Here is a 23,299-nt window from a genome sequence, read left to right as displayed (position 1 = left end):
AGACCGCGTTGCCGTCTAGGAGACCCGTCTTCACCTTCAGGGGAGGAATGCAAATATTCAGTAGTAGTAGTAGTAGTAGTAGTAGTAGTAGTAGTAGTAGTGCACTCTGAATGAAATTCACAGACGTGTACGTAAATGAGGAACAGAGCAGTTGAGTTCGCCCTTCGTACTCACAGCCATACGCTTAAAACCTTCCGTCGGCTTTAAAGTTGACCTGCATTACATAATGAAATACGTAAATTTACATCCCAGGTTGTGTTTGCACTATATTTCTGTAGCACCTAAAGAACTAAACTGTACTATGTTTCGCATGCAGAAGGGGATTCGTTTGCAACCAGTCACGTGGAGAATGTCGCATAACCAATGCAATTCAACTGAAACTGCTACCGTTAATATCTATAAACAGGAGCCTGAGAGCCCGAATAATTTACTGCGGCTCATCACTGCAGACAGGTTCAACCACATGTATGTTGTAGCTCCGCTAAAGTTTAGTTGAAAATCCGCTAAATTCCGCCATATTTCGAAATAGCATATACCAGCTGTTTCAATTAAAGAGATTAACTCAACACTCGCCCTGTGCTTTCATATGAAGCCACTTGCTACCATTCTTTTTCGAAGTATATGCTGGCAGTTCACAGCAGAAAAGCACATACGGAAATTTTCAAATCTATTTCGAACACTTTCATGACTGTTTTCATTGTTTATGATAAGTGCGGAAAGAAGTAATAATATCAAACAATTTCGCATTTATATTGCACTGCCAATAGATGCACCGTCGGTATTTGGGATCACTGGGAAGCTAACAAACTAATCTTTTAAAGTGTAATTATTTAACCACTCTTTATGAAATATCTGACTACTTTTTAACCTATTCTTTCGACACATTGGCGTACGAAAAAGAACCTGATGCCAAAAGAAATACTTTATCAAACACAACACTACCCGGCTCATCAAGAGTACAGTAACGAGTGTAACAAATTCTGACTGAGGCTGTGGACCAGAGCTGGTCTAGAAAACGAGTCGTAGTATGCAGCGCAAGTTACTCGTTGGCTGAATGGTCAGTGTACTGGCCTTCGGTTCAGAGGGACCCGGGTTCGATTCCCGGCCGGGTTGGGGATTTTAACCTTCATTGGTTAATTCCAATGGCCCGGGGGCTGGGTATTTGTGCTGTCCCCAACATCCCTGCAACTCACACACCACACATAACACTATCCTCCACCACAATCACACGCAGTTACCTACACATGGCAGATGCCGCCCACCCTCATCGGAGGGTCTGCCTTACAAGGGTTGCACTCGACTAGAAATAGCCACACGAAATTATTATAGCGCAAGTTCAATACAACGGAAATAAGTAGACTATTATGCCGTAGTAAGTTCTGTTTATTTTTTCTCCCTGGTGATGAAAGGTTACTGCTGAGCCATCCTGAAAATCGCTAAAAGATGTTTGAAAATCCGTCAAAATATCCGTGTCCGCTAAAGGGGAAATTTATCCGCTGTTCTATTTTAAAATCCGCCAAATTGGCGGAAAATCCGCTGAGTTGGCAACACTGTTCGTGTGACTATATCTAGTCCTTGTAAAAGTAACCTATTTTCCGAGCTTTTATTAATATTTTCGGGCCTACACCAAGTGTGTCACTAAGAGATCCTTTTTATACCGACATCATTCAACATGCTTATTTAGTTGTGTACTGGGCGAGTTGACCGTGCTGTTAGGGGTGCGAAGCTATGAGCTTGCATCCGGGAGAGAGTGGGTTCGAATCCCACTGTCAGCAGACCTGAAGATAGTTTTCCGTGGTTTCCCATTTTCACACCAGACAAATGCTGAGGCTGTACCTTAATTAAGGCCACGGCCGCCTTTTTCCCCACTCCTAAGCCTTTTCTATCCCATTGTCGCCATAAGACCTGTCTGTGTTGGTGCGACGTAAATTCACTAGCTTATTTAGTACACCAAAACTGCTTCTGTTGATTATCAGGTAGAACACTTTGTCCTTCCAACGTAATTACCTTGTTACTAATAGATAACGATACAGTTCAAGCTACAAACACTTTTAACAGAAATTCAATGTAACTTCAGCTGTTATGTATGCATTTCAGCGTTCAGGTCACCGTGGTCGCTATTCCCGGACATCTTTCGAATGCATGTAAAAGCTATCGTCCGCATCTGTGGCCCAGTAGTTAGTGTGGTTAGCCGGGTTCGATTCCCGGCTCTGCCACGAAATTTGAAAAGTGGTACGAGCCATCCTGAAAGTGGTTTTCCGTGGTTTCCCACATCTCCTCCAGGCAAATGTCGGGATGGTACCTAACTTAAGGCCACGGCCGCTTCCTTCCCTCTTCCTTGTCTATCCCTTCCAAACTTCCCATCCCCCGCAAGGCCCCTGTTCAGCATAGCAGGTGAGGCCGCCTGGGCGAAGTACTGGTCATCCTCCCCGGTTGTATCCCCCGACCCAGAGTCTGAAGCTCCAGGACACTGCCCTTGAGGCGGTAGAGGTGGGATCCCTCGCTGAGTTCGAGGGAGAAACCGACCCTGGAGAGTAAACAGATAAAGAAGGAGAAGAAGAAGAAGAAGAAGAAGAAGGGGAAGTAAACGCTGGCATGAAACTTGTGAGTTTTGTCGTGGCTGAAGTGCTCTTAAAATAAGATAGGGAGATTAGCTGAATATTGTAACGGTTCAAATCCCGTTACAAGGTAATATCTGTATTTTATTATTATTATTATTATTATTATTATTATTATTATTATTATTATTGCATCTGTGATATTATTATTATTATTATTATTATTATTATTATTATTATTATTATTATTATTATTATTCATTTTTTTTCATTTACTGTACATACTCTCTGCATGCTCCACTACATGAGTAGTACTACATGCACTTATAATACATTTCCTTACAAATGCACAAACATAAATTACATTTGAATAATTAAATTTCTAGATGACATTATTATTATTATATTATTATTATTATTATTATTATTATTATTATTATTATTATTATTATTATTATTATTATGTCCGTATTATTATTTTATCTGTGAGGTTACTATTATTTTGTTATAATTCTTATTCAATTCAATTTTACAATGCTTGTCGCTTGCAGGATTGTACTTAGATGTATGCATATATACGTGTGTGTAAAATAACACTCAGTACATGTACAGTGAGAATTGTTATATGTCAGATGTTGGATATGGCATCGTTACATTGTGCAATAATGCTGGCGATTCTGCCAAGTCATTGCTACGTCATGGCTACGTCATCGTGAGCTTTTAGCAATTCGCTCAGAGACTCAGCCGCCCCAGGGTATTTCACCATAACATGCAACAGTTTCAGGCGTTGTGGGAGTATGTCATTGTTATTTCTGGAGATTACGTAGCTGTGTCAACCAACGTCTATAAAAGGTGGATGTATATTGTAGCGTCAGTCATTAGTTAAACGGAAGCTGATCAGTGAAGAAGTCTACTAGATGAAGAGGCCTCAGTCGGTCAGTCAACGAGTGTGAACGAGAGATGGAGAAGACTCAGTGAGCCATTAATTATTGGTTATTGAGAGAGTGAGGCCAAAGTTGGTCCGTCACTTAGTTGAAGACACAGACGCAAGGGCTTACCATTGAGTCAGAGAGGGATGCCACCTGCTATGAGGTAATACCATATTGACTTACAAAGAAGTCAGATGATATGGAGAAGAAGCAGTCACAAGGATGTATCACCGAGTTAGGCGTGACACATCTACAGTAAACACCAGATCATAGGATTACGTCGTAATTACACTCAAAGTGTTGAAGGTACAGTCAAGTGAACCAGTGAGGGAAATATTTCGTATAAATTGTTAAATGTCCGGTCAAGAAGAATTCAAATTCATGCCTAGTTTCTTTCAGTTGCAATGTCATAATTTCATATTCTCATCTGTTTTATCGCAACAAGACTCACTATTTTTTATATATTATTTAAAGAATATATTTTGTTCTATCAAACGAATTCATAGTTTTATTTCAATGACAGTAAAATATCTTAACCTTAAAATCAATGGGGAAACCGAACGCCAATCTCCTTTTCCCAGAACTTTCATGGTATGTTGTCAAAAGTAAGCTAATTACCCCACACCCTAGAGATAGTCAAGAGTCTCATTCTATTATTGCTGCACTGAGTGGCAGCTGGCGCCCTTCAAATAACGTATGTGTAAGTAAGCAGGTAACAAGTAAGTGTGAGTACAAGGTCCGACGAGTGTGTATTTTATTTAATGATATTAATTTTCAGATTTTCCATTTTAAATGCAGATATTTCATATTTTTCAAGTTAAATGTAGTTTTATAATATTTGTAAAATTTAGTCAGACAGTTAGGAAAGTCTCAATATGGTGGAATAATATGAGAAATGTGGAATAGCTCTTGCTAAACAGGCCTTTCAAAATGAAAGGAATCTTTTAACAAATACCCGTGCAACTAGAGAAACAAGAAAGGTTTTTCTTAAAAAATCCCTTGTCTGAAGTGTACTACTTTATGGTTGTGAGAGCTGGACTATTTTGGAAAAAGGAAAGAGATTCATTGGAATCAACTGAAGTGTGGATATGGAGAAAAATTACGAGAAAGAAGACGAATCGAGATGTTCTAAAGACGCCAATGAGCAACGGAGACTGATAAAGGATATGGAAAGAAGAAAGTTAAAATTTGTAGGTCAGGGCCTCTCAAACGCCCAAAATCTCACGCGTGCAAACTGAGGCGCAGAGTTCCTGTGCACAGTGCACCGGTTTCACTCGGCTCGGCTCGGACCAATCCTTCGTCTCTGGGCTACTCGGCTAAGCTCGAATCAACTTGGTTCAACTCGGCTCGGATTTGGAGCGCTATGGAGCAAGTGAGGAAGAGGAAGACAGGCGGAGCGAGCGAGGCAGGCATGGGGAAAGAGAGAGACAGCGCTATTGCTCCAAATCGAGGAGTGGGGGTCTGCACTGTGGTCGACCAAGCAAAGTCGTCTTTTGCACCATGCACAGTGCATGCACCCTGAGAAGCCCTGTTATGGTTCAAATCCTGAGACATAATGACTTCCTAGTAATCGTCTTCGAAGGTAAAATACTAGTAAAAAAAAGGAAGGGGAAGACCAAGGAAGACACTTATAGGCTTTTAGAAATGTGGTGGGATGTAAATACTACAAGGAAGCGAAGAGAACAGTAGGGTTAAGAGGAAAATGGTTGTAGTGACAACGATTAGCCTTTAGTTTATGATGATGATGTCAATATTTGAAAGCATTTCCTAGAATATCCTCCCAGTAATCATTCTTTGAGCGTGAAGTGTCTACTTCTACTACGATAGCCTAATTGAGTTTAGAATAGTTCTGACATACTTTTGTTATGCTCCTCCCTTTCAGTATTTATGTCTTACAAATCTCGGACATTAAAACAGACCACAATCAAAAGACTTGAAGACTGCGATAAACTACCATAATAATGTTATTCGTTTTACGTTCCACTAAATACTTTTACGGTTTTCGGAGACACCGATGTGCCGGAAGTTTGTCCCGCGGGAGTTTTTCACGAACCAGTAAATCTACAGACACGGGGCTGACGTATCTGAGCACCTTCAAATACCGCCAGGATCAAACCTGCCAACTTGGGACTCAGAAAGCCAGCGCTTTGAGGGGCTCCGGTATGGTGGAAAATGATTAAATATCATTTTCCATTACTTTTTGCTAATTATTGATCTTTGGAATGCCCTCTTTAATTTGATGTTTTGTAATCTAGAAATGCTTTAAACAGGATAAACGATTTGAGAGAAGGCAGTGTGGGCGTGCCAGATTCGTAGCATTGCTTCAACTGATTCTGCACCGAACCACGGACTCAGTCCCAAAGAAACTGATACATGGTATAAGTACAACAAGGCACAAGCAGCAGGCCAAACATTTGTACACACAGATATGGTGCCACAGAGGAACGTAGGCCTATTTTCAGATACTTATCTGATGTACAGTTACCGAAAATGTGTGTAAATGGTCGAACCTAAAATCAGAATGAGTATCAACAGTATTATTTGTTCGAGAATTCCAATAACAGTTTTTGTGTCCATTAATTTTGGTGTATACGATGCTGTAATGATTTTTAAAATGACAACTTATCAAGATGTGAAGCATTGAAGAAACTTAGTATTAGCTTAGGGTGTTACACCACACGAGCCATGTAGGTCTACTAGCTTGACAAAGAAAGGGTTAAAGCTTCAGAGAAAGCATTGAGGAAAGTTGCATAGGCACGAGAGAAGAGAAGAAAACTAAAGAGGAGGCTGGAAGAAACCTATCAGGACGATCCTCATGACCCAAGTTATGGTTCTGGAATGCACTGAAACTTTGTCTGCAGTATTGCTTTTTGAAAAATTTAGTGTACCTTTTCTAGAAAACTACATGGATGAACTTGCTGAAACTTTTACAGCCTTGAAAGTATGTTTCTGTGAGTATTTTAACATAGGTATATTGTATTATACCTCATAATGTGTGAATTATTGACTGTAGAGCACGGCCAAAAGTGCAAAAAATATGAGTATAAAATTTAATTCTGCCAAGAAACCGGTACTCCAGGAAATCCCTGTTAAAGTACTAGAAGACCATAATAGTTTCTCCTTCTTTTTCAGACCTGCACCTTCATTAGTTTTTGGGAAAAGTTTGTAAAAAATGCATGGGAAAGATACACCTTATCGGAGCCCCTTAATCCTCCGAGCCACTCAGCCTGATGATAAACATCATCATCTTCTAGCCCTAGCCCAAGTGCAATCGTATTTTAAATAAATAAATAATGCATATCGAGTCGTCTCAGATCTCAGGAGCCTCAAAACTCACGAGTATCAATTTTTAAAAATGTTTTTCTTCTTCTTTCTTCATATGCATATCCTCAACGGTTGGTTTTTCCCTCGGACTCAGCGAGGGATCCCACCTTTACCACCTCAAAGGGCAGTGTCCTGGAGCGTGAGACATTGGGTTGGGGGATACAACTGGGGAAAATGACCAGTACTTCGCCCAGGCGGCCTCAACCTGCTATGCTGAACAGGGGCCTTGGTGGGGATGGGAAGATTGGAAGGGATAGAGAAGGAAGAGGCCGTAGCCCTAAGTAAGGTACCATCCCGGCATTTGCCTGGAGGAGAAGTGGGAAACCACGGAAAACCACTTCTAGGATGGCTGAGGTGGGAAACGAACCCACCTCTACTCAGTTGACCTTCCTAGGCTGAGTGGACCCCGTTCCAGCCCTCGTACCAAATTTCGTGGCAAAGCCGGTAATCGAACCCTGGCCTCCGGGGATGGCAGCTAATCACACTAACCACTACACCACAGAGGCGGACATATTGCCTGCTGCTAGTTAAAAGAAATTGCCAATTGGTAGTACTGGGACTTAGTTCCATTATACGGACAGAATGCGACGTTTACATAAATAAGGAACTTTATTTCACAGATGTTAAAGATTACGACTGTTAATTCCCTCAGTTAGTTTCAACATTTAGAGATTCCTTTGATGGGATAATCAAGTACAAAATAATAGCTAATTCGATTATTTCCATTATTCGATTTTTTCCTTGATTCGATTATGTTTTCCATTCAATTAGATTTTCTATTATTCATTTGAAATTCCATTCAATTGACTGGGACGGTTGAATGATGAATGCTTTCGAAATAATCGAAGGAAAAGTAATCATAATGTTGTCGTCAACTCATCAATCTCATCACAGAGAAATTCAACCCTATCTCCATTCCCTTAACAGGAAGTGAGCGGGTTCGACGGATGGACGGTCTCTGATAATCTTCCCGTAAACGATATGAACTCATGCTCCACACGTATGAATGTCATGCACTTTCAAATGCCGTTTCGTAAAATGCATAGATTAATATATTGCAGCGCACGCCTACGCGGTTACGCTAAGCGCAATGCTGTTTAGTGTTGAGTACTTGGCTCACCAAATTGATCAAGTCATGAATTAAAATTCGTCAGAATTTTATCTAAAATATGGTAAAATCGCTAGTCGCTATCTTTGAAATTCTCTCGCTAAATGACTTCAAAAGGGCTCCAGAGCGCTAATGATGATGATGATGATGATGATGCACTGGGCAGCCATCCTCTATTAATACTAATCAGAGGGGAAAAGTGGAAGGTGTCCCACACTTCGAAAAATGAAAGTATCGGGCAAGGAAAGACAAGGATGACGAAGAGTGAGAAAATGAAATACTCCTTAGCCTTGGAAACCTAATACCGTTGAGGCCGCAAAAGAACAAGAGTTGACTAAAGTCGGATAGGGTAGATGAAAGCAATGCGCCAGCCAAAAGTGAGTGGAAGCAATGCTCTGGTTGGTTTTTCCCTCGGACTGAGCGAGGGATCCCACCTCTACCGCCTCAAGGGCAGTCTCCTGGAGCTTCAGACTCTGGGTCGGGGGATACAACTGAGGAGGATGACCAGACCTCGTCCAGGTGGCCTCACCTGCTATGTTGGACAGGGGCTTGCGGGGGATTGGGAAGATTGCAAGGGATAGACAAGGAAGAGGGAAGGCAGCGGCCATGGCGTTAAGTTAGGTACCATCCCGGCATTTGCCTGGAGGTGAAGTGGGAACCACGGAAAACAACTTCTAGGATGGCTGAGGTGGGAATCAAACTCACCTCTACTCAGTTGACCTCCCGAGGCTGAATGGACCTCGTTCCAGCCCTCGTACCACTTTTCAAATTTCGTGGCAGAACCGGGAATCGAACCAGGGCCTCTGGGGGTGGCAGCTAATTACATTAACCACTACACCACAGAGGCGGACCTTAACTGATATTGCCAGATATTGTTATGGTACGGTACCTCCATTATTGACACTTGACACAGGCACACACCGTGTTTCGAGCTCTGCTGAACAGGGGCCTTGTGGAGGGGGGGGGGGGGAGGATGGGAAGTTTGGAAGCGATAGACAAGGAAGAGGGAAGAAGCGGCTGTGGCCTTAAGTAAGGTACTATCCCGTCATTTGCGTGGAGAAGAATTGGGAAACAACGGAAAACCACTTCGAGGATGGCTGAGGTGGGAATCGAACCCATCTCTACTCAGTTGACCTCCCGAGGCTGAGTGGACCCCGTTCCAGCCCTCGTACCACATTTCAAATTTCGTTGCAGAGCCGGGAATCGAACCCGGGCCTCCGGAGGTGGCAGCTAACCACTACACCACAGAGGCGGACACGGGTATTATCTCGGTTTAAAATTTTACCGAAGAAATGTTGGCCAGTAAAACAGGAAATCTTTCAAGATGGCAGCTTGTAGACGGCTGGAATATTTAACTGAAAGAGAAAATCACAGCGACAAGGAATATATGCAATAGAAAACCCCAGGTGGATAAAAAGAACGCGCTACTTACTTTGAGGATTACGACAACAATGATTTTGAAACACATTTTTTATCTAAAGCTTCGTCAGTGTCAATGTTATCCATGCTCGAACGGTCAGTGTTATCAAATACAGTAGAGACAATGCGCGATACTTACGGATTTAACCTTGTTAAAGTGGGAGACAATTCGACGGTGGCGCTCCTAGTGACTTGACCTGAAAAGTCGCGATAAATTCAAATATCATTGGAAATGCATATACGAAAATGGATAAATAAATTACGTCTAACCGAGGTCTATAGCTGCAGTCGCTTAAGTGCGGCCAGTATGCAGTATTCGGGAGATAGTAGGTTCGAACCCCACTGTCGGCAGCCCTGGAAATGGTTTTACGTGGTTTCCCATTTTCACACCAGGCAAATGCTGGGGCTGTACCTTAATTAAGGCCAAGGCCACTTCCTTCCAACTCTTAGCCCTTCCCTGTCCCATCGTCGCCGTAAGACCTATCTGTGTCGGTGCGACGTAAAGCAACTAGCAAAAAAAAAAAAAAAAAAAAAGTCTAGAAAGAAAGTATTATTGAGCAATTCTGGATAAATGAATGAAGAATTATTTAAAAGGTTATTATTTAAAGACTGAAATTAGACATATACACAGGATGAGAAATGGACTGCTGTGAAATGGCTTAATTTTCATTTATGCATTACTTTTTTGCTTTAGCATTCCCCCCTGAATCACATTAAGACACGTGTCAATAAAAATATCGGCACATCCCTTACACACATGATGCATTGAATTAACATTTAAAATCTGGATAATTTTTCTCTTAACATGAAGCCCACTAACAGAAAGAAGATCTATAAAATCCTGGCTTTAATCTGAGAAGAGGGATAAAAAAAGAAAAGTATGAAAATGTTGTCGACAGTGAGGCTTTGAAGAATATTTACGTACAATTAGAGTAAAAATGTAACATACCCTTGGCTGTATAGTCGAGGATTTCTAAAGTCGCTGGCCTGGAAATGATCTGAACAGATCTTATATAAGCGTAACGTCCCTTCTTTCTTGTACACCTTATCCAAATCACTTCTGTGACATTTCAAAACCCACAGATCACGCCTACAACAACACATCGGATTTTAAAGTTAACTGCTGCACTATACAATAAAATATGAGTATTATATTTTAAGCCAGTTAAAATATGGGTCGAGCAGGTTATGAAGTACTATAAAAATCTCTTTGTCACTGGAAGAATATATATGCAAACACAATATTACTTACATTTTCTTGTATCGAGGGAGGCGAAAGAAAGACCGCGCATTCTTCTCTACTTCATAGTTACTGCAGCCAAACACAGCACATACCTTTCTGCTCATGTTGAGAGGAGATATCAAGGAATGACACACGCTACTATTTAATTATGTCAACTCACTGAAAACGCATAAATGACACCAAAAATTTCACACACAAATACACGTGCTCTTATGACAGAATCAGTAGTTCTCAGGTCTACACGCTAGAGAGAGCTCTAATTGCTGTCCCTCGATATCTCGCTGAGTGTCGCATATTGTCTCTACTGTGTTTGGTGTTATCGATACTCGAACATAACCTGAAATTCCCAACACATAGGTGAGTTCTCGCCTATAGCTTGCGTCTTATATGGTAAACGACTGGATGACTTTTTAATGAGGAATTAAGTAATACTGCCTTATTTCTTGAGTGATATAGCCTATACATCGGGTAGGCTATAATTTGTTTTCTTATTCTCTTTGATGTTAATGATTTCTGCCACCAATTTCAATAACAATTCACTCTCTTGGAAAGTCAAATTAGTCTTCCTTCTTCGTTTCTGAGGAGCTTTCTTGGCTCAGGTGGCAGCTCACCGGCCTCTCACCGCTGGGTTCGTGGTTCAAATCCCGGTCACTCAATGTGAGATCTGTGCTGGACAAAGCAGAGGTGGAACAGGATTTTCTCTGGCTACTCCCGTTTTCCCTGTCCATTCCAGCAACACCCTCGAATATCATTTCATTTCATCTGCCAGTGATTAATCTTTGCCCTAGAGGGATGAGACAAGCTTCGGCAGCCGGCATGATTTTTGTCCTCGTCGCTGGATGGGGCGTCATTCATTCCATTTCTGACCCGGTCGAATGATGGAAAAAGGTTGAGGATTTTAAATTTTCTTCATTTCTGCTCAATAGCAGACATAATTTATGACAAATTATTTGCAAACCCCGAATGGAATCAGACACTTATTTACATTTCGATAGTGGCGGCAGCACGTAGTCATTTGTTTTCCGTGCGTCAGTATGAAAAACTTAAGGTTCAAATTCAGATTGAAACAAAAACTTAGTAAAGCGAGATAATAAATTCTGCTGTGAATGCAGAAGTGAGCGTTATCCGAGATAATGATGTTACCCATTTTTTGGAAATCTAAGATAACAGCAAAAGTAACTGATGTTGGTGAATACGAGCCTTAGTCGCTGTCGTTGTCGTCGTCGTCGTCGTGCGATCACTTGTAAACGAGTATGATAGTATTCCTACATACCTTCAGATGACTGAAAAGATCAATCCTTGAACCGCATACTTCTTTAAAGTGCGGGAAAATTTTCCCAGATGGAAGAGATCATTCTTTATTTTGACACTTTACGGGAGCTTTCTTATAGCTTGTCTTCCATCTACAGATTGTCGACAGAAGTTTTATAATTGTACAGCACCACTAGAGATGGCTTTCCTTCAAGCAGTGCGATCGTGAGCAAGATCTTACCAATGTTCAGGAAAATGTTACAGCTTTTCATGTTTTGTTCAATTGCGGTTTTAAAATGTTTTTGGTGGATTTGGGGGGGGGGGGGTTGGTTGGGAGGGACCACCAATGTCTTGTCATTACCTAATTTTGAGTACAGCATTTTGTTGGTCATTCGAATAACCTGCCCATTACACCGCCTCTGATACTGATTGCTCATAGATTCTATACTAGTACAGTTAGATTCAGCTTCTTCTAGAAAGCTGACATTCGTTCGTTTATCTTCCCAGATTATCTTGAGCATCTTCTCTAAACATTTTCTGTATATTTAAAAGATTTTGATGTGTCCTCTAGGCAACAAGTGAAAGAAAAATGAGGATAATTCAGATTTTCTAATCCATGAGAATTTGTTCATTATTTAAGACGAATTTTTGGGACTGTACTATTGTGTGGTTCATAACACTCGTACTTGATAATTATGAACGATTTTTTACGAAATTATCCTTTCACGTATTTTACAGGTCTACCGTTCAACAGCCTGTCCAAATCCTTCTCATTCCGCCAGATTGGAGCTGTCGGCGCAATTATTCACTTCCTAGGAGCCTTGTTATCATCATTTGCACAGAACGTAATTCATCTCATTGTAACATATGGGTTATTGCAAGGTAAGGTGCTTTCACGTCCTTAGTTTAATGTTTTAATATGTTTAATATATATATTTGTGAATTATTACGAAGGGGCAAATCACTTAAATCATGACGTGTACTGAGGAAGAATAGTACTCTATTAAGTGCGTGTTAATAGCGTCAAATTTTGGCAACGATATCTATTGACAATTTTTTTGTAAACTTAAGCGTTTTATTTTTCAAGATTTAGTAAATTAGAATGGCTTGATGAAGTTCGCGAAAAGTAGTGTATTGTGAAGTTCTGCACACGTCTACCTCAGGCTATCTTTCTGAACACAACACATCTAGTTTCGAGTCTAAGAACGATAAAAAGATATTGATCCTGACCGTTCTTACGTTCAAAGGTAGCACAGGAAGATACTATATAGGCGTCTGTAATCCTTTTCACGTTCAGTTTAATTAATATTTATAATTCGAATATACTTACTTAGGCGCTGTACGTACACTAGAATCAAATTAAATTAAAAGATTTGAAGGTATAATTTACATTAGAATTGTGCTTTTCATTTTTTATTTTTTACAATTTGCTTTGGGTCGCACCAGCACAGGCAGGTCTTAAGGCGACGATGGAATAGGAAAGAGCTAGAAGCTGGAAGGAATCGACCGTGGCCTTAATTAAGGTACAGCCGCAGCATTTCCCTGGCGTGCAAATGGGAAACCATACAAAACCATCTTCAGGGTTGCCGACAGTGGGGTTCGAACCCATTATCTCCTGAATGTAAGCTGGTAGGTACATGACCCGAACCGCGGCCACTTCCCCAGTGGCAATTATGTTCACGGTGCAAGTATTGCAGATATGAGTTTTGACTGTTGATATCGGTCGACCTCCTACTGCGCTGTTGAACACTTCAGACGACGAGATCTGTCCATGACTACAGGGTCTCTCTTATAAACCCAGCCCCTCCACGGCGTTTCTACTCTTCGAGACGTAAGCAGCTGTACGAAAGGCGCACGCGTAATTCTTGACCTTGCAAGGAACGTTCACGTGTAAATAAATTTGAAACTACTGGCTCAGTGCTCAATATAAAACATGCGCGCAGACGAACAATGTTAACAGAGGGAATGCGAGATGACATTGCTGCGAATCTTGAACGGTCACCGAATAAATCACTCTTAAAATTAGCACAAGAATTAGGGGTTTAGATTTCTTCTGCACACAGAACTACACATAAAACCGTACAGGTTTACACGGGCCCATTGTTTAAAACCTGCTGATCCAGCCACAAGAGTGAGATATTTTGAGTGGTATCTTGCTCATTCGATCCACAGCTTGTGTTCTTTTCGGATGAGACCTGGTTTCATGTTAATTGTCATGTGAACAGTCATAACTCTCGCTATTGGTGTGCAGAAATTTTTTATTTTTTTATTTTTACTATTTGCTTTACGTCGCACAGACACAGATAGGTCTTATGGCGCAGAAAATCCTAATGGTGTTTATAAAGTCCATCATTATGAAGGATGACACTTCCAGCATCTTTGATAAGGTAAGATTATCTACACGCTTAAAGCAGGGCGGCTACGCGACGTAAGTTGGGCTGAGGTGTTGTATGTCCGTCGCTCCCTTCTCGATCCGCCAGCCAGCTACACGCGTGCCAGTGTGTTATTCTTCGAGCCTCGACGCGCAGCTCTCAGTGCGCGTGCCTGGAACGTCGTGTGTGCTATAAAAAGGAGCTCCTAGTCTGTCCAGACGCCCACTGACCCCGGTGTCCAGCTCCAGAATACACCCTACGTCGAGCACGGAGGCTACTCCTCTTGAAAATGTGCTTCGGCCAGGTGGACTGAATTTCTGGCAGTAAGAGGTCTCACCTCGGGTCACCGCTCCTCTTGCCTATTCCGCTGTCCATGCCCAGTCTTACCATTATATGCCAATATCATTCCCTAGCTAATGCGAGCTCCCATTATCAACTTAGTTTTGCTAAGTAGGAACTCTTCAGTCATTGAACTTACGTTAATGAACTCAGACACTTCAACAAGGAAGGACACTCTGAGATATTTACGTCAGTGCTTCTGATAGTTTTCGACTATCAAGAACTTTTCAGGTCACAAGGACTATCTTTCCGAAATAGTAGTGAACGTGAATACTCCAACGTGTATATAGTGTACAAAGACAGACTCTTTTTCCAAATTCATAGTTCAATTTGCTTCGAGATAACTTTCAGTTTTGTTACTATAAATATTGTAATTTTACATGTGAAGTAAATAAAGAAGTTGTGTTTTTGTAAACCCAACCTTGTTTCCAACATGAGGCAGCTGCTGTAGCGCGCAGAGCACAAACACCGTGCGCTCGGTCTGGGTTTAGAAGAGAAACCTTGTATATAGTGGTCCTCTACGAGCTGTCGTTCGAGGATATACCGATGAAGACGAGACTGTGCCCGCTGAAGAATGTATGCTCCTAGGTACTTTGAGGTCGGTCTCCAGTACATCTGACTTCTTACGGGACCCTATGGATAGTTCTTGGAGTGTATAATGTTGTGTTTTGCAAGAGTGACGTGAAGGCTAATCAAGCCATAGATCTTCCTTCTTGGTAACTAGATCGGAGTAGTATATTTTATGGACTCGTTACAAGCATTGGAAGTTGGAAAAATAATCTTGATGATATTACCAACATTTTCAATTAGTATAAACGCACCTAGATGTTGTAGGTGATGGAGGCTGCCGTGCGGAGCGGTTGGAGTTAATGGAACACTGCCACGGACATGATCTTTATAATCATCGTGAGTTATTATAATAGTGGTTATAAAGAATGGTCCGGCTCCATGGCTAAACGGTTAGCGTGCTGGTCATAGGTCAGGAGGGTCCCAGGTTCGATTCCCGACCGGATCGGGGATTTTAACCTTCATTGGTTAATTCCAGTGGCTTGGGGACTGGGTGTTTGTGCTGTCCCCAACATTCCTGCATCTCACACACCACACATAATACTATCCTCCACCACAATAACACGCAGTTACCTACACATGGCAGATGCCGCCCACCCTCATCGGAGGGTCTGCTTTACAAGGGCTGCACTCGGCTAGAAATAGCCACGCGAAATTTATTTATACGCAATTAAAATTAAATATTCTATCACGATACTCTCGCATTTAAGTAACATACTTTTAGATCAGGTCTACGAACAGTCACCCTTGAGCTTAGAAGAAAAGTATCTAAACAATAGTACGGTTTAAACCGTACATGTACGGTTTTCAACTTTCTGGATACGGTTCGAATGTCAAACCGTACGCGTGATGTGCGGTTCTGCAAAATTTTTAAATTAATATTTTTTGTTGTTGGAAATGTTCAGATTTTGTATGCAAAATTATTCTTTCTCCTGTTTGAACACACCTCATTTCCTGGACATGTATGACGTACTCTTATTTCTCCAAGGGCACTCTAAAATGTTGAATGTTGTCATCCACCTCTGAGCTGGTTTCAGATCAACCAATAAAGCGCCTGAATAATCTGACACGTGGGATTTTTCTGTCTCACTCTGCGGCCAGGATTAACCTACTTCAAACTTTATCAACTGTGGATCTCGTAGTCGTGTATTTGTTCACAGTCACACTCTTGAATGAGCCCACACCGAACTCCGTCAATCATTTCTTAACCAGTGTAGCATCAAATATGTAACAGTGCAGCTTCTAGTTTTAAATCTTCGGGATAACGTGATTTCGTCAAACTTATGAATAATATTTTGATTTACTTACAACTTATTTTGCGTGACAGTGCATTTCTTCAATTTCTCGTTGGTTAGCTTAATTTATTATTTTTATAATTTTCTTTGGCTTTTATTTTGAATATCTTGAATGCGGTTAACTTTTAATTTAAAAAAAGCCGGTCCTTCGGCACCCAAAAAATTAACACTTTCTGTTAAAACACCCAGAAGGAAACAAAAGTACAGGCAGTCGTGCGAGAGTATAGACATTATAGGAAGTGGCTGCTGCCTGATCCAACACGTGAAGAAAAGGCAAAGTGTATATATTGCATTTTCTTACTTCTAGTAATACGTTCATATTTGATATTATTGCTACTTGTTGTTATTGCACACATTTGATTAGATTTCAGTGTATTTGGGTGAATATTAGTACTGCACAGTCCGAATCGGTGGCTGAATGGTCAGCTTACTGGCCTTCGGTTTAGAGGGTCGTGGGTTTGATTCCCGGCCGAGTCCGGGGATTTTAATCGCTTCTGATTAATTCTTCTGCCTCTGGGACTGGGTGTTTGTATCCGTCCCAACACTCTCCTCTTCATATTCTCACAACACTACCAACCACCACAGAAACACGCAATAGTGATTACAGCCCTCTATATAGAGTTCGCCCCAGAAAGGGTATCCGGCCGTAAAACAGGGCCAAATCCATATCCACGACCCAGTTAGCGCCCGCGACCCCACACTTGTGGGAAAAACGGTAGGGAAAGAAGAAGAACTAGTATTGTACAGTTTTTCGATAAAGAATACGGTTTATTTAGAACTTCCGTACGGTTTTTCAATTTTCGGGGGTTGGCAACGCTCGCTACGCAGTTGATAGAAAATTATCGCTTCATCTTCTTCTCCTTAATCTGTTTACACTCCGGGGTTGGCTTTTCCCTCGGACTCAGCGAGGGATCCCACCTCTACTGCCTAAAGGGCAGTGTCCCGGAGCATGAGACTTTGGGTCGTGGGTTACAACTGGGGAGTACCTTGCCCAGGCGGCTTCATCCGCAATGGTGAACAGGCGCCTTGTGGGGGATGGGAAGATTGGAAGGGATAGGCAAGGAAGAGGGAAGATAGCGGCTGTGGCCTTAAGTTAGGTATCATTCTAGCATTTGCCTGGAGGAGAAGTGGGAAACCACGGAAAAACCACTTCCAGGATGGCTGAGGTGGGAATCGAACCCACCTCTACTCAGTTGACTTCCCTAGGCTGAGTGGACCCCGTTCCAGCCCTCATGCTACTTTTCAAATTTCGTGGCAGAGCCGGGAATCGAACCCGGGCCTCCGGGGGTGGCAGCTAATCACGCTAACCACTACATCACAGAGGCGGACGTCATCACCTCATATATGCGATAATTTTCTCCGGTTCTATCGCTAAATGGTTAGCATGCTGGCCTTTGGTTCAAGGTGTCCCGGGTTCGATTCCTGGCCAGGTTGCGGATTTTAACCTTCATTGGTTAATTCGGATGGTTCGGGGCTGAGTGTGTGTGCAATCTTCAGCATTAGAATTCGTCATAGGTAGGGCCCCATTCTCACAGATGCGCAGGTGACCTATCAGGACCCAACTCGAAAGACCTATACCTGGCCATAAACATAATTAATTTTATTCATATTACTATTCAGTAAATGCTAAATTTAAAATATGTATTACATTTAATATAAAGGCAGTCAAAACATCTTTTACAGGATTTGGACTTGGTCTGATGATACCTGCGGCTCTGTCCAGCTTCAATTCCTACTTCAGTGAACGTAGGACTAGAGCTATGGCCATTTCTCAAACGATGAACGGAGCTGGTTCGTTTCTGATGCCACTTCTCGTGCAGCTGCTAGTAGAAAATTATGGATTCCGGGGAGCACAGTTCCTTATGGCAGCAATTACACTTCACAGTCTACTAGGCATGATGTTGCTCCGGCCTGTTGAAGGTTATATGAAAACTCGAAAATTAGGTAAGAAGTAGATCTTCTATTAGTCAAATAAATGTAACAAATGTTACGTCATACTCATGGTGTGGTAATAATTGTTGTCTCGGGTTGGAATGAGTAAAGTCCTAAATTTCTATAATGGGGTGCTCAAACCTTCATGTCTCCTGAGTCCTGGAAACCTTGCTCCATGACTATCGCACGTTTACTATTTCTAAATTAGACAAGTTTGTAGATGTTTTATTAATGAATGAATGAATTAATTAATTAATTTAGCTTATGGTACAAGTTAATCCGCGAACAAATTGAGTAACATGTGAAAGCAACAAATAATTTGCAAAATAGAACAAAAATAAAATGTCAAGGTAAAACATAAAGTAGACATCAAGAGAGATATATACAATACAGAAAAATAGAAAAAAGTACACAAATACAAACATCATATAAAATATAAGTAAATACATAAATTAGCAAATGGAAAATGAAAACTAAACTGGAATGTCCAGTTGTTGCACCCATTGAACAGTCGCTGTTGAAGCTGTCAGGAGGTCGTTGATAGTTCCGCGGAAGTCTCTAAGTGGGCATCTGAAGGTGATGTATCGCATTGTCTGGAGTTCTTCAACCAGCCACAGCTTGGAGAGGAATTTTAAAGAAATTATAATAACTTGAAGGAACTCATATTGGACTAAGACATTCATCAGATTTATCTGTTTTTTGTGTTTTATGAGTGACTAGTTATTGAACTGGTCATTGATGAGTTCGTACTTAAACAATTGCATAGAAAGTGTTAGTTAACAGAAATGAGTGGCAGCCGAAGAGAGACAGCACATCTCATTATTAAAACCGGTGAGAATAATGTTATTGTTGATCAGTTTTATCAACTTATGATATTGTAGGCCACCATCCACCTCGACGAAATTGTGGCATCTGAAGTCAAGCGAATCTTTCATTTCCACCTCCCTTCAAAACTCTCTTTTCTCGTATTATTTTTCTGCATGTCTTTTATATCATTTCTATGATTATCTTAATTAACTTCCTGATTAGTGTCAATATCTATATTTGCAGTGTAATGTCTAGCTAAGAATAGCTCGGTGGCAATTTGAGTTATTAAACATAAACCAAGGAGGGAACCAAAGTTTCATCAAGCGGAAATATTAGAGGTCTACCTTTTTTTTTTTTTTTGCTAGTTGCTTTACTTCGCACCGACACAGATAGATCTTATGGCGACGATGGGACAGGGAATGGCTAGGAGTGGGAAGGAAGCGGCCGTGGCCTTAATTAAGGTACAGCCCCAGCATTTGTCTGGTGTGAAAATGGGAAACCACGGAAAATCATCTTCAGGGCAGCCGACAGTGGGATTCGAACCTACTATCTCCCGAATACTAGATACTGGTTGCACTTAAGCGACTGCAGCTATCGAGCTCGGTAGAGGTCTACTAGGGCGTTGTTAACAATTTTTGATAAGGAGTGAGATACTCGCATAGGTTTAACCATTATAATTTTTGTCGCAAAGGTCCTTGGAAGATGTTTGTGTGAATTTTACAATTACGATCAAAGAGAGAAACAAGTAACTCACTAGTATTAAAGTAATCAAGTGATTAGGTTTATTATAGAGTTTAATGAGATGGGGAGTGGCTTCTGTATTTAAAGTACACTGACTGACAGAGCAAATGCAACACCAAGAAGGAGTGGTTCGAAAGGGATGAAAGTTGGGGAAAAAACAGAGACGGCACGGACGAATAATTGATGTTTATTTCAAACCGATATGCAGGTTACACAATGCGCACGGCATCGACTCTGTCAACCATTTGCCACAGTTGGTCGTCCGTACGAAGCTGGGGCAGAGTTTGCAAACGGCGTCCAATGAGATCCCACACGTGTTCGATTGGTGAGAGATCCGGAGAGTACGCTGGCCACGGAAGCATCTGTACACCTCGTAGAGCCTGTTGGGAGATGCGAGCAGTGTGTGGGCGGGCGTTATCCTGCTGAAACAGAGCATGGGCAGCCCCTGAAGGTACGGGAGTGCCACCGACCGCAGCACATGCTGCACGTAGCGGTGGGCATTTAACGTGCCTTGAATACGCACTAGAGGTGACGTGGAATCATACGCAATAGTGCCCCAAACCATGATGCCGCGTTGTCTAGCGGTAGGGCGCTCCACAGTTACTGCCGGATTTGACCTTTCTCCACGCCGACGCCACACTCGTCTGCGGTGACTATCACTGACAGAACAGAAGCGTGACTCATCGGAGAACACGACGTTCCGCCATTCCCTCATCCAAGTCGCTCTAGCCTGGCACCGCACCATGCCAGGCGTGCACGTCTATGCTGTGGAGTCAATGGTAGTCTTCTGAGCGGACGCCGGGAGTGCAGGCCTCCTTCAACCAATCGACGGGAAATTGTTCTGGTCGATATTGGAACAGCCAGGGTGTCTTGCACATGCTGAAGAATGGCGGTTGACGTGGCGTGCGGGGCTGCCACCGCTTGACGGCGGATGCGCCGATCCTCGCGTGCTGACGTTACTCGGGCTGCGCCTGGACCCGTCGCACGTGCCACATGTCCCTGCGCCAACCATCTTCGCCACAGGCGCTGCACCGTGGACACATCCCTATGGGTATCGGCTGCGATTTGACGAAGCGACCAACCTGCCCTTCTCAGCCCGATCACCATACCCCTCGTAAAGTCGTCTGTCTGCTGGAAATGCCTCCGTTGACGGCGGCCTGGCATTCTTAGCTATACACGTGTCCTGTGGCACACGACAACACGTTCTACAATGACTGTCGGCTGAGAAATCACGGTAGAAGTGGGCCATTCGCCAACGCCGTGTCCCATTTATCGGTCGCTACGTGCGCAGCACAGCGGCGCATTTCACATCATGAGCATACCTCAGTGACGTCAGTCTACCCTGCAATTGGCATAAAGTTCTGACCACTCCTTCTTGGTGTTACATTTGCTCTGTCAGTCAGTGTATTTAAAAATACTACATCCATATTTTTGGTAAGTATATTTCAAAACTATGGATCTGTGATTGATTCGATTGTTAAGACTATAAAAACATTCGCAGGAGCAATGACCATTCATCGCCATTGAACATGGTACCATGGCAGTATGTGTGAGAGTGGATTAATCAAGGGGCTCAAAATTTCAAGTTTTCAATGCCCTTTTCGGCTTAGTAAAATTATTATTATTGTACCAGGAGGTACACCTCAACCCCGCATATTTAAAAGAAGCGCCTTAAGGAACACTATCTATCGAACAAAACGTAAAACAACTAATGCATGAATTTGGGACATTCTTCAAGATATATCACTACTAAATAACGGAGTAATATGTTATGCTAAAGTTTCCTAAACTGACTGGATATCTTTTTTTGTTTTGGTGTACATCAAGAAATTCTCTCTTTTCTACATAGATATCTCTACAAAAAGAACTGATGTCATGCACTCTGGTGCAAGGTGGAAAAATCAGCGATTTAAAGAAGTTTTGTGTTCATAGGTTTTCTCAACTGAATTGACTTTCATTTATTTTGATACTTCAAGGTTTGCAACACTTCATTCTCCTCCCGCCAGCTTTGAGTCTGGCCAGTAACAAATTTTCTGTATTTATTTTTCAGTCAATCTTAGGCTTCTTGTAGGTTTTTGTTTAGCCAATAAAAATGAGATATTGTGTCCGGATTTAGTCCAGAGCCTTCTCGAACCCTCCTCTCGGGTATAAAAGCTGCGGATTTTTCAAGTTACCTTGTCTTATTAATCGTCGAAATTCTGAGTATGTGTGTTGAGACATGAGGCGGGGTGACTCATTCTTCGGCAGGCAGAACATCAACCCAGGTACTGGCCACCAGTTTTCTAGCTCTATAGCTATCTCCGCAAACTTACCCGAGGGGAAGGTTCTGATCTTTTACTATGTAACCGTCTGTTTTCTAAAATGTAAACTTCTTCTTCTCATGTAAAGTTTCATAAACACTTAAACTGCAATCTCGGGATAGAGAGTGCGTTACCCTCTCGAATTCCCCTTCTATTTATCTTAAGGTGACTACAATTTTGTAACTGTTTCTATTCCTGTAAAGCATTAATTAACCTTTCTCTCTAGTCACCTCAGTAGTGTGGGATTAGCCTCTGTATCATCAGGCCACAAGCCCAAGTAGGGTTTTAAAACTTGGTTTTCTAGGAGCGCGAGTGTACGCCTCCATACATTTTGAGTTTGGGCTAGTAATGTTAACCTGTTCTTCCTTTTCAGGAAGGCCCAGTAGTATGGGTACAAGATACACCTGTGTTAACTAAATTGCAAATTGTAGGTTGTGCCTAGAGAGGCCATTAATTGAAAGGTATTATATAAAGGTGCCTTTTGTAGGCTGTAAGAAAATGGGAGCCAGTCTTCTTGGTTGGATTCAAAGAGCATGTAAGCTCTTTGCTGGTATTTGTGTAATATTGAGTGGTGCCTTTGGAAAGGCCGTAAATAGTTACTGTTTGGAGCCAAGTGCTCTTGAAAATTGTGTATTTGGAGATATCTCCACCCCCCCCCTATCTAACCTAACGCAACATTAGCGACGTTGTGAACTTGTAAATGTGGACCTTGAAGCTCAGAAACATGTAAATTACCTATCCTTGGGTTTTCTGTTCTAGGGTCAAAATTGTCATTGAACCTGATACATTGTTGTTTTCACTAAGTGAAGGATTTTGTTGGTTAACAGCTGATTTTCGGAAAATAAATATAATCTTAATTTTAAAATTTTAAATTAATCTCTGACTTTCGTAGATAGACCCATTCCAGCCCGCACCTTCTTTCAGCTCTCTGCGTTCCGCAGATAACCCCGGGACAGTTATTATTTTTAAGAAAACATTTAAATCCCTCAGTTTAATAAATAGTTATAAATTTATCCAGCATAGTAATATTATTATAATAATATTTAAAATTCCTTCTCTTAATAAGTCTGTAGCCCAGAGCCAAATGAACGTAAGCGAAACAATTAATTTTGCA

At 41.7% G+C, this 23,299-nt stretch overlaps 1 protein-coding gene across 6 annotated transcripts in view; it reads left to right on the top strand.

Annotated features, from left to right (window-relative positions):
* LOC136867386 (monocarboxylate transporter 13) overlaps positions 1-23,299 on the top strand; it is a 258,356-nt gene that overhangs the window by 166,674 nt on the left and 68,383 nt on the right. For all 6 annotated transcript variants that reach the window (XM_067144566.2, XM_067144571.2, XM_068227083.1 and 3 more), the window contains 2 exons: positions 12,571-12,714; positions 18,089-18,349. In XM_067144566.2, coding sequence (XP_067000667.2) covers positions 12,571-12,714; positions 18,089-18,349 — 405 coding nt within the window. The remainder of the gene's footprint in view (positions 1-12,570; positions 12,715-18,088; positions 18,350-23,299) is intronic.

This window comes from Anabrus simplex, chromosome 3 (genome assembly GCF_040414725.1).
Source record: "Anabrus simplex isolate iqAnaSimp1 chromosome 3, ASM4041472v1, whole genome shotgun sequence".
NCBI classification, from domain to species: Eukaryota; Metazoa; Arthropoda; class Insecta; order Orthoptera; family Tettigoniidae; genus Anabrus; species Anabrus simplex.
Note: the sequence above shows the minus strand (reverse complement) of the source record. Positions and strands in the feature narration are given on the sequence as shown.